We start from the raw sequence: 15,635 nt of genomic DNA, 5'->3' as shown, positions 1-15,635 counted from the left end.
CGTCCCACAGTGGGATTCGAACCCGCGACGTAAGGATCAACTCCTTACTTCGCGACTCTAGAGCAGAAGCTCTAACCACTGCGCCACGCGGGCGACAGTTCGACGACGTCAAAACCTTCCAAACAACAGCTAGGAACTTGCGCTAGCAGTGACAGACGAATGGAATAACATTCCAATAGGAACAATAATCATACTCATAAACTAGATGTTCAGAAGAATCCGCGCAGCAATTACGGCGCGCGGCGGACGCAATCGGTGTTAATGACTTAATTCAAGTGCTGAATTCAGATAAAGGATCCTCCTTAAAGAATTTGTCTCTTTTATGTAAACTACCGAGTTGTCCAATATTTCTTTTTGTTATTTAACATTGCTCGTATGTCTAAAATTTACACTATATTTTTTGTTGATCATTATTCAAATTTTGAATAAAATTCCTAACGTCAATGACAATATGCGTTACTTTTTCCTTTCGGTATATTTAATGTCTCGTTTTTATTCAAGTATTATTTACAAGTTTTCTTGACCAAAACCATGTAAGTGCTTTTTATAGTTTATATTTAAAATTGTTGAATTATAATTCTTTTATTCAATCTACCTATCAATTACAATATTTACGTTGATTGATTAACATATGTAAATAACAAAAGAAAAAAACATTCTCTTAATTTCCAGAATGTAATAGGAGCAATAGACGGGACGTATTCCTATTAAAACACCTTCAACTGATGAGTACTTGTTTGTAAACACTCTATAAATGTCATGGCAGTGTGCGATTCCAATTTAAAATTTTTGAATTTGGTAGCTAAGTGGCCTGGTTCATCACATGAGGCATTTGTGTGGTCCAATTCTGTGCTGTGTCAAATATTTGAGAATGGCAACATTGCCAGAAGTTGGCTAGTTGGTGACAGTGCCTACCCATTAAAGAAATATTTATTGATATTCTTGTTAAACCCAAGTAACCCCCAGCAGGAGGCGTACAACGAAGCCCAGGCAAAAACCAGAGCCTCCATTGAGAAAGCGTTTGGTGTTCTTAAAATGAGGTTCCGGTGCACCGATCGTTCCGGAGGGATCCTTATTTTTCGACCTGAGAGAGCATTTCGGATTGTGGCTGCTTGTGTTGTTCTACATAACATTTGTACTAAGAACAATGTCCCTGTGCCCCGAAACAGGTATCAGTATCGGTTTATTCAACAACCAGACAATGTTGTGTACCAAGGAGTAAACAATGACGGTGCTGAAGTTAGAATATTAATACAAACTCGATTCTGACAAAACTGCTTAAATGCCATCCAACTCTGTATATATTTAAATATTGTGTTGTTCATGCAAATCATAATAGGTTATGTCAATTTTTTATGTTGTGTTTATACACATTGGTGCAAGTAAAAGTATTTCGTTTTAATACCTCCAAATGCATCAGTATATTACACGTGTAACAATCAACAAGAAACAAACACTAAAGTTGTGTTCTCGAACATAAGAAAGGTAATTCATATAAGAAAATACTCTAATACTTCTCAGATTCCGGTTGTACGCTGACATTAACACTGGGAATAATACCCATTTCACATAAATACAAGTCGTGTTTTTCTTTTTGTAATTTTAAGCATTCTTCTTCAACTTCAAGGCGTTTTCGTTCCACTCCCAATCGATCTTCCTCAACACTAAGATGTTGCTTTTATATAAGTAGTCTTTGCTGCTCAACGTAAACCAGTTTGCTTGTAGAAGTAGGAACTTCTTTTCCGGTTTGCTGGAACCCCCTTCCATCATAGCCACTTGTTCATCTATTAAATGAAAATGTCAGTTTCAAAAAAAAATATTGATAAATTCGAAGCAGAAATAAAATTCTCTTTCTCTCTAGTTCGATCTCTCTCTCTTTCTCTCTGTTCACAATTAGTTTAAACTGACTAAATCAAAGCCTTTCTTGTTAAACTACATATTAATTAATTAATTTTTTTTTCATAAAAGTCTTTCTCTCTCTCTCCCCCCCCCCCTCTGTTAATACACTGACAACATACTTTTAATACGACACTTCGAACGACAATAACATATGCTATGTAATTGTATTAATTTAATCCTCTCTGACTTACAATTATCGGTATTTTGTGTAAAAGATTGGTCATTTGTTGGCTTTGGACTGGTTGACGTTGAGGAATCATCCAACACGTCAATGCCACCCTCCACGCCTGTAATTGATGTCTGTCCAATGACCCTCAATCTTCTCGTCCATGGGGCTTATCATGAAACTAGACGGTAGTGATCCTCCACCAGTTTTCCTCTACTCTCTTTTATTAGGGCCAATTTCTTCTTACTCTCTCTCTTGACAGGCAAGTCCATTTTTTATTTCCTCTCCGGGGCGTACATAATTTGAACAGTTGACTGCATTTACTTGTTCTGCAATCTCCTCCCAAGCCTTTCTCTTCATTGATTTGCAAACGACTGTGCTTTGTTTGAAAAATAACAATTGTTTCCTTTTTTTCTAGTTCTGTTAAAACAGATATCTCTGAAGCAGAGAAATTCGGACACCATTTTGTGTTTCGTGGCATTCTAGAACCCTTCCACGTTGTACTTGCACGAGATGTTTATAGCACGGCGAATACAATCAAACACTCGTTTTTACGTTAGCATGGTGAATCTACATTTTTATATAACAAAATCTTGCACAAAAGGTATGGGTGCTCCAATTATTAATATACATCTCATAACAACGTCGTAGAGCGCTCGCTCCGTGATCGGGAGGTCGTGAGTTCGAATCTCGGCCGCGACAGACCTAAGTCGATAAAAAATAGGTAGCAACTGTTCCTTCGCCATGCGCTCGGCACTTTGGAGTGAAAGTTGCGGGTCTTTCGGATGAGACCTTAAAAACCGAGGCCCCGTGTCACGGCAGGCGTTGGCACGATAAAGATCCCTCACTGCTCAATGGCCCTGAGTGCCGAGTAAAGGTCAAAATTTGAAGCCCTTCACCGGTATATGGTGACGTCTCTATATGAGTGAAAAATTCTCGAATGGGACGTAAAACAATATACAATCAATCAATCAATCATAACAACGTCATTGCTGATCATTCTTTTTATGATCGATATTCTCATATAATAATAAAATATCATAACTCAACTTAAACGTTATCAATGTTTATTAGCCTCTTTAAAATTTTATTTTTTAATTTATTCGATTCATTATAGATAATTAATAGAGGTTACACAATCTTCACAATTAATAATTATAAAAAATGAATTTTATTGTATTCAAAGGAATTTTGTAAAATAATGCTTATTAACATAATTTACATTGCATTATATGTAATAATTGCGTGCTAAGAATATCTTGAGATAAGTCGAAGTTGTGATATTTTTGTGAAACAGCAATGACATATGATAATCATAAGTCAAAACTTATGACAATTTTAAGACATGTCTTAGGATAAACCTTATGATAGCTTTTTGAAACTGGCCCCTGAATCCCTGACCTATGGGCCACTTATTTCACAATTTGGAAGAGGCACTCTTTCTCATCATAACTATGCACTGAGTTTGTATTCTAAATACCTAGGAGCAGAGAAGAATTAATGCATTTTCACCATATGACCAATACAGCCGCACCCTAACACCAGGACCCCTACCCTGGAGCCACGAATTTCACAGTTTTGGAAGAGGCACTCTTGCTCATTATAGCCATGCACTTAGACTGTTTGCTAAATATACAGGGTGTGTGAAGAATTTTTGCATTTTCACTACTTATGACCTATTGAGCCCCGCCCAATCGTCAACTTCCCTATGTAGCAATATACCCGTATCACCTGCATATGGGGTTTAAGTCTCTCAGTTGACTTGATACGCAAGAGCATGCTCTACGTATGACCAATTTCTAAAACGAGACAAGCTATTGACAAACAAGTTGATGAAACAAGGATATCAACAGTCTCGTTTGAAGTTATCATTTCACAAGTTTTATGGTCGATACAATGACCTTGTCAGCGCATACAAAATATCTTTGAGTCAAATGCTGACTGACGTTTTACATACTAATTGCTAGGCCATTGTTTATACACTTAACTGTCAACGGATTTTCCCGTTTTTTATCATGACAATGAGCACACGGCGGGTGTGCCTGTGTGACTGGTCGGCAGGGGATGCTCATTCCTCTATGGCACCTGATCCCATCTCTAAATTTTGAGGTCCTTGTTTGCTTTGCTCCAAATTTTTATCGTTTCATTGGACTTTCGAGATTGAACACTGTTCGTTATGTTCATATATCACCGGAACCCCTAACCTAGGGGCCTCGAATTTCACAATTTTGGAAGAGACACCTTTGCTTATCGTATCTATGCACTTTATCTGCTAAATATACTGGGGGAGAGACGATTTTTGAGGAATTTATGCATTTTCAGAATATGATCAATAGCCCATCACTTAATACCAGAAACCCCTGACCCTTGGCAATGAATTTCTCAATTTTGTAGAGGAATCAATGCTCATTACAATCTGCTTGATGTCCAGGAGTGAACAGGATTTTTAAAGATTGCATTAAATTTCATTTTTGTTCCACTTCACCCATAGAGCTATATGTAAAAATTCCTCCTTCATGCCATATTCTTTAATGATTTATAACACTCATATACTTAACTCATATTTATTTTAATTTCAAAAATTTTTGAAAACATTGGATTTTTAGGGCACAATTGAGCATTTCTTTTCCATTTTTGAAATATCTTCCCAACTTATTTTTTTTACGACAGAGAACAGGTGCTCTAGAATAAAGTTCACAATGACAGATACAGTTTTCAGAAACCATGAAGAGAAAAACTAACAATAGAAGAGAGTTGTGGGTGACTTCTTTGCAAGAAGTTATGAATGGTTGGCTTTTTTTTTTGTAAGAAAGGGCATAAAACACCCTTACATTTGATCGGCTAACAATAGAAAAAAAGTGTTCTAGAGGTTTTCTTTGTACGATATGAATGGATTCAGTGTCAAAAATAGACAGAACGAACTTCCTTTTTTTAATATTCAGATTTATAATAAAAGAGTCGCCCGCGTGGACCAGTGGTTAGAGCGTTTGTTCTAGAGTCGCGGAGCAATGGGTTGATCCTTACGTCGCGGTATAAACCGAGGTCCCGTGTCGCAGTAGGTGCTGGCACGAAAAAGATCCCTCACAGGATCGTAACACAGGGCGTTGGTTTTTAAGATTTCATCTGAAGGACCCGCAACTATCACTACAAAGTGCAGAGCGCTTGGTGAAGGAACAGTTGCTTCCTATTTTTTATCGACTTAGGTCAGTCACGGCCGAGATTCGAACTCAAGACCTTCCGATCACAGAGCGAGCGCTCTTCCGACTGAGCTACCGTGACGGTTACACACCAAGAAGTGAAACCTTCAGCAGCTTATACCTTACGTCTGTAGACACAAAACTTCAAGAAAAGAAGAGTGAATTGGTGAAATAGAAAAGATGTTTGAAAATTTTCTGGCACCAGTTAGTGAACCAGATCCATGTGGAATCAGAGTTTTAAGGTGTTAAAACTGCTATCAAATTGGGCACAAAGCTGAAGGTAACTCTGGTAGTCTCGCCAAAATTAGTACCAACTATTTAAATTTCGGACGAGAGAGATTTCATAAAAACTTCAGACAATAGGAGAGACAAGAGCAGAGAATCCGAAAACTCTTTAAAAAAGAAATAAAAGATGTTGAAGCTGAAAAAATCCATGGTTGTATCTTATCAACAGAATATACCAATTCCTTTGCTTCAGTAATGAGAGAACACCGTAGAATATCAAATCTTTCTAAATACTCCAAAGTTCGTCTCTGCTTAGGGACATTATCATCTTCATGAAACACCACAAAAGTGAGATTCCACCTCCATCAAAATTGATGCGGAGGAATTCGCTTGCATATTAGAGTCATACAGTCCAGCAGATGACTGTAAAATCCTAATTCTGAGCCATCATCAAGTTATCCTGAAAACGACATACAACCAAAAAGAATGGAAGATCCACAACATTATCAATGCCAATAATTTTTTTCCTTTTCCTTCAATATTCTATCCTTATCTTAATCCATTTCAAATGCCAGCACAAGCAACGATGCAGCTATCCCCTACATCCGTGCAGTCAATTGAACAGAATCTCTATCACTCAAAACAACACCAATAACCACCATTTCTTCAAGATAAGACAATTTCAGTCTTTTTGAAAACAAACTTCATTTGCTTGCAAATGCAGCATCAGTTCAGAGCATTGCAAAGGTCACAAGTAAATAGATGGAGAAGATAGTGATAAGGAAGAGAAAATGATGAAGACCAGAAAGACACTAATGGTACTGCATATTGTCTTACCTTTTAACTATGCTGTATATGGCCTTTGTCCCTTCAATTTTTTCAACGTTTAGGCATGAGCCTCACTGAAGAGACATAACTTGACAAAATACGCATCTGGTGTATTAGAATTGGTACCGTATAAGATTTACACTATTAAAACACATACTACATGTACAAATAAACATGACAATTGGATTTGTTCCCTTAGTATATTCTAGAACATGATTGATATTATTTCAAATTGTCATTTTTGTCCTTTTCAAAGCAGAAATGCTTGAATTTGAATTTTTGTCAACATCCAAGAATTGTTTGGATGTTTAACAGATAGAAAGTTATTTAGATATAAATTTGCAGCTCTTCACTGGCATCTGATGGCGTGTCAAATGAGGGAAATAATCTTCCAAGGGACTTACAATAATACACAACCAGTCAAGCGTGTGACCATGAAGGGTGTATGATATTACCACTGGATTTTGTTGATAAAATGGATGACAGTGCAATTTTCAAGATTTTACAAATGAGAGGGGACCGAGAACTGTTCCTTGAGGGACATCAGTTGTTGTTGACGTTCTCTACTATACGATGATCTGTTACGTCCGGCATAATATGAAGCTCTCAATCCAATGAAATAACATAGCATGTTATGATGAGCAGTGCTTTACAGGATCACCTGGATCTGAATCTTTTTTGTAGGAAGTTTATCTAGAAAATCGTAATGGTTCATGTTGTAACTTTGGACTATATGCTCTATAGGAATTTGAATCTTATGTCTGTTAAGGAAACAGGTCGGCAGTTTTGCATTCTCCTCACCTTTCCTGTTAGATGGATGCTGGTCGCCAGTTGTTTGGTATTGTACCGGCCTGTTGAGAAAAAAGTGGAACAGTTTGATAATTATGTGGAGAGGTCAAGAGGAAATGATTGAGGGCTTTTGCAGCAATTATACAAATATGTATAATGTATCCATATGAATTATTTTTGATTTTATAAGCAAGAGAGAAATCGGGTTTACTTTAATGTATACAAATCATTTGCCAGAAAAGAACTACTAAATAACGCGCCATTTTATATGAGGATTGGTAGACTGTGTAAAATTCCTGTGGACAATCGAAAGTTTTTGATTTGTTTGTTTGTTGTTCAACGTCCCTCTAGAAAATTTTTCACTCATATGGAGACGCCACCACTTGCCGAAAAAGGGCTGCAAATTTAGACCAATACTTGGCACTCAGGGCCATTGAGCAGTGAGGGATCTTTTTCGTGCCAGCACCTACTGCAACACGGGCCCTCGGTTTTTACATCCAAAGGACCGGTCTCCACATCCAGAAGTTGGATTCGAACCCGCAACCTAAAGATCAACTCCTTGCACTGCAACTCTAGAGCAAACGCTCTAAACACTGCTCCACGCGGGCGACAAAAATTATCAGTTTAGGTACTACTGGTCTTCGTTGCACATTGTTGTATGGTAAATTCTGTAAATATATTTTACTTGGCGTATACGATAATTTATTAACAAGTTAAAGTTGACTTGATTTAGCGCTTTCTGAATGTGCTTTCAAGATGATTATATACGAGGGTATCCCAGAAAAAGGCGAACATTTTCAATATTTTTCGCTTCATTTATATTATGAGGTTAAAAATTGGCATGCACTTTAATCAACATTTTTAGAACTACTGGTCAGAGACCAGAAGAGCTTATGCGATAGAAAGGTGTCCGTCGTCCGTCTGTCTGTCAACAATTTTTCAAAATGCTACTCCTCCTCGGGTGCGGATCCATGAAATTTTTCCATGGGGGGGGGGTCCATCCCAGTCAAAAAAAATCTAATTCCAAACGTCTTAAACCCAGTAGGTTTCTTGACAAGCAAAAAAGGAGGTAAAATCCATTTCCCAAACGTGAAAACACCTATTTCGTGGTGGGGATGGTGGGATCCGCGTTTTCTAAAGGGGGAGGGGGTCCAAAGTCATTACTTATTTGCTTCAGTATAACTCTGCAAATTCCAAGGGGGTCTGGACCACCACCACCCCTCTCTAGATCCGCGCATGCTCCTACAGTTTTGGTCAGATTTCAATATAAGTTGGCACACGAATAGTTTACACTAAGATACATAATTCTACGTATCGGTTTTTGATTTCAATGAACGGTGTTGCCATGGTTTCTAAAAATAGAAATTTCTGTGAAATCCATTCAAATCGCTACTCCTCCTACAGTTTTGGTCTGATTTTAATACAACTTGGCACACAAGTAGACTACACTAAAATACATAATTCTGTGCATCAGTTCTTGATTTTGGTGAACGTTGTTGCCACGGTTTCTAAAAATAGAAATTTCTGTGAAATACATTCAAAATGTTACTCCTACTAGTTTTAGTCTGATTTTTTGCATTCATATGAAGCAGAATTTGTCCAAAATCTTGTACGTGAAAAGAAAACACTTGATGTGGCCTTCAACTCGACATTTAGATATATCGACGACGTATTGTCAATTAACATTTGTTATTTCCATTCTTATGTCGATCCCGATGAGCTTGAGATAAAAGATACCACAGCGTCTGACACACCTGTTTCATATTTGGATATTTTACTTGAAAAAGACGTTAATGGTAATCTAACAACCAAGCTTTATGATAAACGTGATGAGTTTAACTTTTCAACTTCCCTTACTTATGCAGCAATATACCTTCATCACCTGCATACGGGGTTTATATCTCTCAGTTGATTCGATGCGCAAGAGCATGCTTTACGTATGTACAATTTCTAAAACGAAGTAAATTATTGACAAACAAGTTGATGAAACAAGAATATCAGCAATCTCGTTTAAAGTCATCATTTTGTAAGTTCTATGGTCGATACAATGACCTTGTCAGCAAATACAACTTATCATTGAGTCAAATACTGATTGACGTTTTTCATACTATTGTTAGGCCATTATTTACACACTGAATTGTCGACGGATTTTTCCGTTATTTCCCGATCATGACAAGGAGCACATGGCGGGTGTGACCGGTCGGCAGGGGATGCTCACTCCTCCATGACACCTGATCCCACCTCTGATGTTTCCTCTGCTCCTATTTTGTATTGTTTAATGGACTATTGGACTTGAATACTGTTCGTTATCTCCATATATTTCATGTAATATATTTTGTCACACAAGTAGACTACAGTAGTATACACAATTCTTTATATCATATCGGATTTCGATGAAAGGTGTTGCCATGGTTACAAAAAATAGAAATTTCTGTGAAATACTTTCAAAATGCTACTCCTCCTACAGTTTTGGTCTTATATCAGTATAACTTGACATACAAGTATGATTACACTAAGATACATAATTCTGTATATCCATTTTTGATTTTGGTGAAGTGTTGCCATGGTTACTAAAAATGATTATTTATCAATGAATTTATAATTAAATAAAATATGAAATTGGCAATAGAAAAAAAGTTAGTACCAATAATTTACCATAGTTTTCGAGTAAACGTATGTCCGCTATACTCTACATTTGATGCAGTAGCATATATTGCTGACTATCATATAAAACACAATGCTTATAGCATCTATTTGTGTGTGAGCGAAATCGATAGATCTTTAAAAAATACTAAAATAAAAACATTGTTTCTCCTGAAAAGTTTCGAAATTTATATCTCCCAGTTGATTCCACACACAAGAGCATGCACCACGTACGAACAATTTCTAAAAGAAGGCAAGCTACTGACAAACAAGTTGATGAAACAAGAATATCAACATATATCGCAAGTTCTATGGCCGATATAATGATATTGTTAGCAAATACAATCTATGATTTAGTCGGATGCTGACTGACGTTTTTTCATACTAATTGATAGGTCAATACTTAAACACGGAAATGTCTATGGAATTTTCCGTGAGCTTGATCATTACAATGGGCACACAGCGGATGTATCCAGTCGACAGGTGATCCTTATTCCTCCATGGCACCTGATAGCACCTCTGATGTTTAAGAGGACCGTATTGACTCTGCTCCCAATTTGTATTGTTTCAATGGACTTTCGAGCTTGATTACTCTTCGTTATCTCCATATTTCTTTCAAGAGCTGGGAAGCCTTGATTAATCATATTCGTATGGAAGCATACTCAGGTAGTAGAGATTCAAGTTCAAATCATTACCCCGGTGGTAATGGTGAGGCTACAATAGGCGATCGAAGTTTTACCTAGGAATATATACTGGAACCCAAAAGAAACGCAACATCTTATTTTAGGGGGAACTATTATATATAGCATATAATTTTGTATCTAAAAAGTAAGGACATCTTCAACTTTGTAAATATCGGTAATTTAACGGTTGAATGATTTCCATACCATTACCGGAAGTTAAGTTTGAGTCTGCTTAACAGAAATCAAAAATTACATGTTTAACAAAACATTTGGCAATAGTATGGAGTTTTAAGGGTTTGTATCTGTTCATCATAAGTAATGCAGGAATATTCCGAGAAATAAATTCTCCTTTCTTTTCCGTAAGCGATGCCAAGGCTTCCTGAAAATGACTTAAGTACGCATTTCCATTGTTCTAGCTGGAAAATATCAAAATAAAGGTGATGGGGAGTTGCAGATGCAAATATGCACTACATCATGCCTCAAGAGGCTCTTATTTATCTTTAGCATGAATGACAGTCCTTGGACCGGAAGTCCAAGGGTTACTACACTGCGCTAGGCTAGAGAAAATTCGACCTTATCATCTGAAAAATGGGCATTTTAAAATGGCAAAGAATATTTCTTTCGCTCAGATCTCGAGATTGATGAACCTATTGCATCGTAGAAATCAAGCTGCAATTGTTGTGCATGGCAGTCTTGCACGCTGTAATTGAATAGCCGGGGTGGGGGTGTTTTAACAGTCACGTGTTACTTTCTAAAGTTAAAAGATAATCATTAAACATTTTTATCAAATCTCTGATGTTTTTAAATCGAGTTTAACCTCACTGTATTCATTTTTGAAAATCATTAAATAAAAAATTCAAATATAAGTAGATTACTGTTTGTTGCGTTTCTTTTGCGTTTCAATATATAAGAAGAAGAATCTACTTAGGGCATAGTTAGGTGAACGTAATGGTCTTAATATGAGCCTCTTCTTTGGAAGTCACAGCTCGCGACAGTATCATTGAATCACAATAAATTAATCTACTAATCGGAATCAAAATCGATAATAATGTGATGCAACTCTCTTTGCCGGTCAATAGTAAAAATTATTTTTGGAAGAAGTTAATATTAACAATGTTGACTGTTTTTCTTAAAAGAGAATATAGAGACTTTTCTTTATTGAATATAACGATGTTAAGTAATGGTTCTAATTTTCATAATACACAAACAAGATCTATAGGAGAATATTTCAACTATGTCATTATATGACAACAAAGAAGACATAATTATTTATTATAAAACTGTGTTATCTAAAAATCATCATATTGCTATTTCTATGATGCACTTACATTTGCGTCCAAATTAAGTTCGAATGTAAGGACCGATATTTTTCAGTTTCATTCTGCTATGAAAACGGCAATTTGCAATTGGTATCACACCTTGCCAGAAACCTTTCGAATTCAGCTGCAGGATGTGAGAAGAAAAACGGACGAATTTATTCAGGAATTTTCATCTAAGATAAAATTCACTTATGAACAAAGCATACCCAGGACTTAAGATGAACAGCTGAAAGCGGAACTTGCAATTCGACATTTACCAAATGGACAAATGACCAAACCATTGTACATTATGTTGCCACATAAAGGCCCAAAACAGTACAAAGTGCTGTGAATGAAATATGTGGAGAGAACGAACAGTATTCGAGCTCAAAAGTCGATTAAACATTACAAAATAGGAGCAGAGCAAACACGGACCTCTTAGACATCAGAGGTGGGATCAGGTACCATGAAGGTGTGAGCATCCCCTGCCGACCGGTCACACCCGCCGTGTGCTCCTTGTCATGATCGGGAAATAACGGAAAATCCGTTGACAATTCAATGTGTAAATAATGGCCTAACAATTAGCATGAAAAAAGTCAGTCAGCATTTGACTTGATGATAGATTGTATTTGCTGACAAGGTCATTGTATCGACCATGGAACTTCCGGAATGAAGGTTTCATTTCGATCCCAATGTAAATTATCTATCTTATATTTTGAAACGCCCACTTTTATCTTTCGGCTAATAAGTTCTTTGACAGTTCCTTTTGTTCTCTTTTTCCATATAAAGCTATGCAACTATTAGATCGGGGAGGAAGACAGCTGGCTTCGCTAGCTACACTCTTCATATACTGGAATCGTCCATTGTTCGTCTGGTAGTTCCCTTTAAATTCTGTTAATTTAAAGCTTATAAATCATAAATTAGGACAAAATTTGCAGCTCTCCACCGGCAAGTGGTGGCATCTCCATACGAGTAAAAAATTCTCGAGAGGGACGTTAAACAACATACAAACAAACAAACATTAAAATAAGATCATCAGTTTCGTGTTTTTCTGTGTTCACCTCTGTTTCATACTGTTTACGGGATTTATGAGCTGGATCATAGTTCGTTATCTCCCCCTTTTTCATAATAAGTGTTGTCGCCCGCGTGGCGCAGTGGTTAGAGCGTCTGCTCTAGAGTTGCGGAGTAAGGAGTTGATCCTTACGTTGCGGGTTCGAATCCCACTGTGGGACGTGGAGACCGGTCCTTCGGATGAGACCGTATAAACCGAGGTCCCGTGTCGCAGTAGGTGCTGGCACGAAAAAGATCCCTCACTGCTCAATGGCCGTAAATGCCGAGTATAGGACAAAATTTGCAGCTCTCCACCGGCAAGTGGTGGCGTCTCCATATGAGTGAAAAATTCTCGAGAGGGACGTCAAACAACATACAAACAAACAAACAAACATAATAAGTGTTTGTGAAACCCTTTCAAAATAACGCTGATCCAAAGGTCTTGGGTTCAAGCCCCGGCCGCAAAAGACCTATGTCGATAAAAGATAGGTAGCAACTGTTTCTTCGCCAAGGGCTCGGCAGTTTGAAGTGAAAACTGGGGGGGGTCGTTCGAAAGAGACCTTAAAAAAACGAGGTCCCGCGTCACGGTAGGTGTTGGCGTGATAGAGATCTCTCACTGTTCAATGGTTCTGAGGTCTAAATTGAAGCCCTTCACCGGTGTATGGTGACGTCTCTGAAAGATTCTCGAATAAGACGTGAAGCAATATGCAATTAATCAAAATAAAAACCTACCTATAGTTCTATTGAAGCAATATGCAATTAATCAAAATAAAAACCTACCTATAGTTCTATTTTTGTTAAGATAAATCTTTACACAAGTAGACTAGACTAAGTTACTGAACTTGAATACATGTATTAGTTTTGATTATGACAATGAATGTGTTTATTGTTCTTTACTCCAAAGATCCTCCTCCTGCAGACTTGGTCGAATTTTAATTAAACTAGGTGCAGTGATCAGAATGTCGTGTGTTCGAATCACGGCCGTGATTGACCCAAGTCGATAAAAAAATATGTAGCAACTGTTCCTTCACCAAACGCTCGGCACTTTGGAGTGAACGTTGCGGGTCTTTCGGATGAGACCTTAAAAACCGAGGCCCCTTATCACGGTAGGCATTGGCAGAATAAAGAACCCTCACTGCTCAATGGTCCTGAGTGCCGAGTAAAGGTCTAAATTTGAAGCCCTTCATAGTGACGTCTCTACATGAGTGAAAAATTCTCGAACGGGACGTAAAACAACATACAATCAATCAAATACCTAATCCAATTGGGAAATTCTGACCTCAGTTTTCTTTGCATGGTGCTGGAGATGTTCCACGGTCAGCACATGCATTTCAGTATGTCCTTGATATGCAAAAGTTTCTTCAATGGCCTTCTTTCCATACCGAGCCGCTTTCTATGATTGTCACATAATTCAAATGATAAATGTTTGTAAATGTCAAAGAGGTCAGCTCTGTATAAAAATATGACATACTCAAGGCAGCTTACGTTTCATGAGGAGGTGGATTTCTCTGATCTTTTTAGACTACATAAATGAAATAAATTAGGTAAGTCTCCTTTGCACTCAAACAAGTTAAAATACCCTGTCTTTAATCACATATTAAAATTCAACATATCTCACTGTCTTCTGAATTTTGACACCTTTATAAAACATTATTATTTTACCTTCTCTACAGAAGAGTGCAACAAGAGAGATAATTCAAATAAATTGTAAATGGTATGTTATTAAAATATTGAAATAATCTCTATGATCGTAATGATTTTGTAGCTGTACTGATGCAAAAGGTAATTTTGAGGCCCGTCGTCTGAGAGGACGTAGATTGACCTGGTTGCTCCTGGGTTCCTCGGCCCTCCAGCGAAGAGAGGGTTTGTATCTCCCATAAGGCACAGATTATGTCCTAGAGTCTGTAATCAATAGGGATCCTCACTACACCTTGAAGGACTCAAAATGTGTCCAGAGTAGCCTACCCTATACTTCCACTTCAACCTGTGATGCTTCCACACAAGTTTCTACCATACATAATTTCGCCTCTTCATGTGCCTGTTCTTGTACAGATTTCAAATTGATTGGAATTGTACAGTAAGCGTGTATTCATTCATAACTTATTTGTGTTCATAATCTATTCAGTTATATAATTTAAGTGTTTATTTATATTTACTGACATTAGTTATAAATGTACACTTATTTACTGTGCATGTAATATCAATGTACATATTGAGGATTGGTGAGTGTGTATTTAATCATTTTAAATACTTCATCATATTTAAATTATACTACATGTACTTATCGTTCGAAGAGGACATTTTTTTAATGGCCGGGGTGGGGTGACAGCTCAGCATTCATACTGACAGTATGCAGCAGTAATATAACGAGAATAATTGAGATCATTTAATCTACACAATGCTCAACCTGACCTACAGATAAATTGAAGACTTACGTCGGATTGGGATAGAGAGAGCGCCACTTACGTAGATAATTATTAAGTTGGAGGAAATTATTCTGATTCCAGCTTTGGCTTTTCATATTTATCTAACTTGTAATTAACAAGTTTCATTCCCCTTATTTATATCATTTACCAACCCCAACAATTTCAGGGCAGAGGAGACTGTAACTTGATCATCAATATGGTTTGTCTTCATTAAAATTTTTTTATACCTATATCCTCAACTTCAGTCTTCTTTTTCCGTTATGAGTGTTAGAAAATCATTGTACCGAGTACGCTCGGACACATTAAATATCTATAATTTTTTTGTTAGAAATATTATAAAATTAAATTTCATTATTTGAATAAGTTTATGAATTTAATTTACTAGTACCTTTTTTTCCTGGTGACAAGCTCTCCATGACTTTCTTAAGTTT

The 15,635-nt window shown here is 37.0% G+C and overlaps 1 protein-coding gene across 1 annotated transcript; it reads left to right on the top strand.

Annotated features, from left to right (window-relative positions):
- The first annotated feature begins 759 nt into the window (after positions 1-759).
- LOC133182847 (putative nuclease HARBI1) lies at positions 760-1,269 on the top strand. The gene has a single exon (XM_061317692.1). The coding sequence runs from the start codon at positions 760-762 to the stop codon at positions 1,267-1,269; it is 510 nt and encodes a 169-aa protein (XP_061173676.1).
- The last annotated feature ends 14,366 nt before the right edge of the window (positions 1,270-15,635 follow it).

Source organism: Saccostrea echinata, unplaced genomic scaffold (genome assembly GCF_033153115.1).
Source record: "Saccostrea echinata isolate AGI-Se365-2 ecotype Australia unplaced genomic scaffold, CSIRO_AGI_Sech_v1 ptg000009l, whole genome shotgun sequence".
In the NCBI taxonomy this organism is placed as follows: Eukaryota; Metazoa; Mollusca; class Bivalvia; order Ostreida; family Ostreidae; genus Saccostrea; species Saccostrea echinata.
The sequence above is the reverse complement of the archived record's forward strand: the minus strand, read 5'-3'. Positions and strand labels throughout refer to the sequence as shown.

Bases quoted from the DNA above. Each gene is read 5' to 3' on its own strand.
- LOC133182847 (XM_061317692.1), top strand. From the start codon at position 760: ATGGCAGTGTGCGATTCCAATTTAAAATTTTTGAATTTGGTAGCTAAG.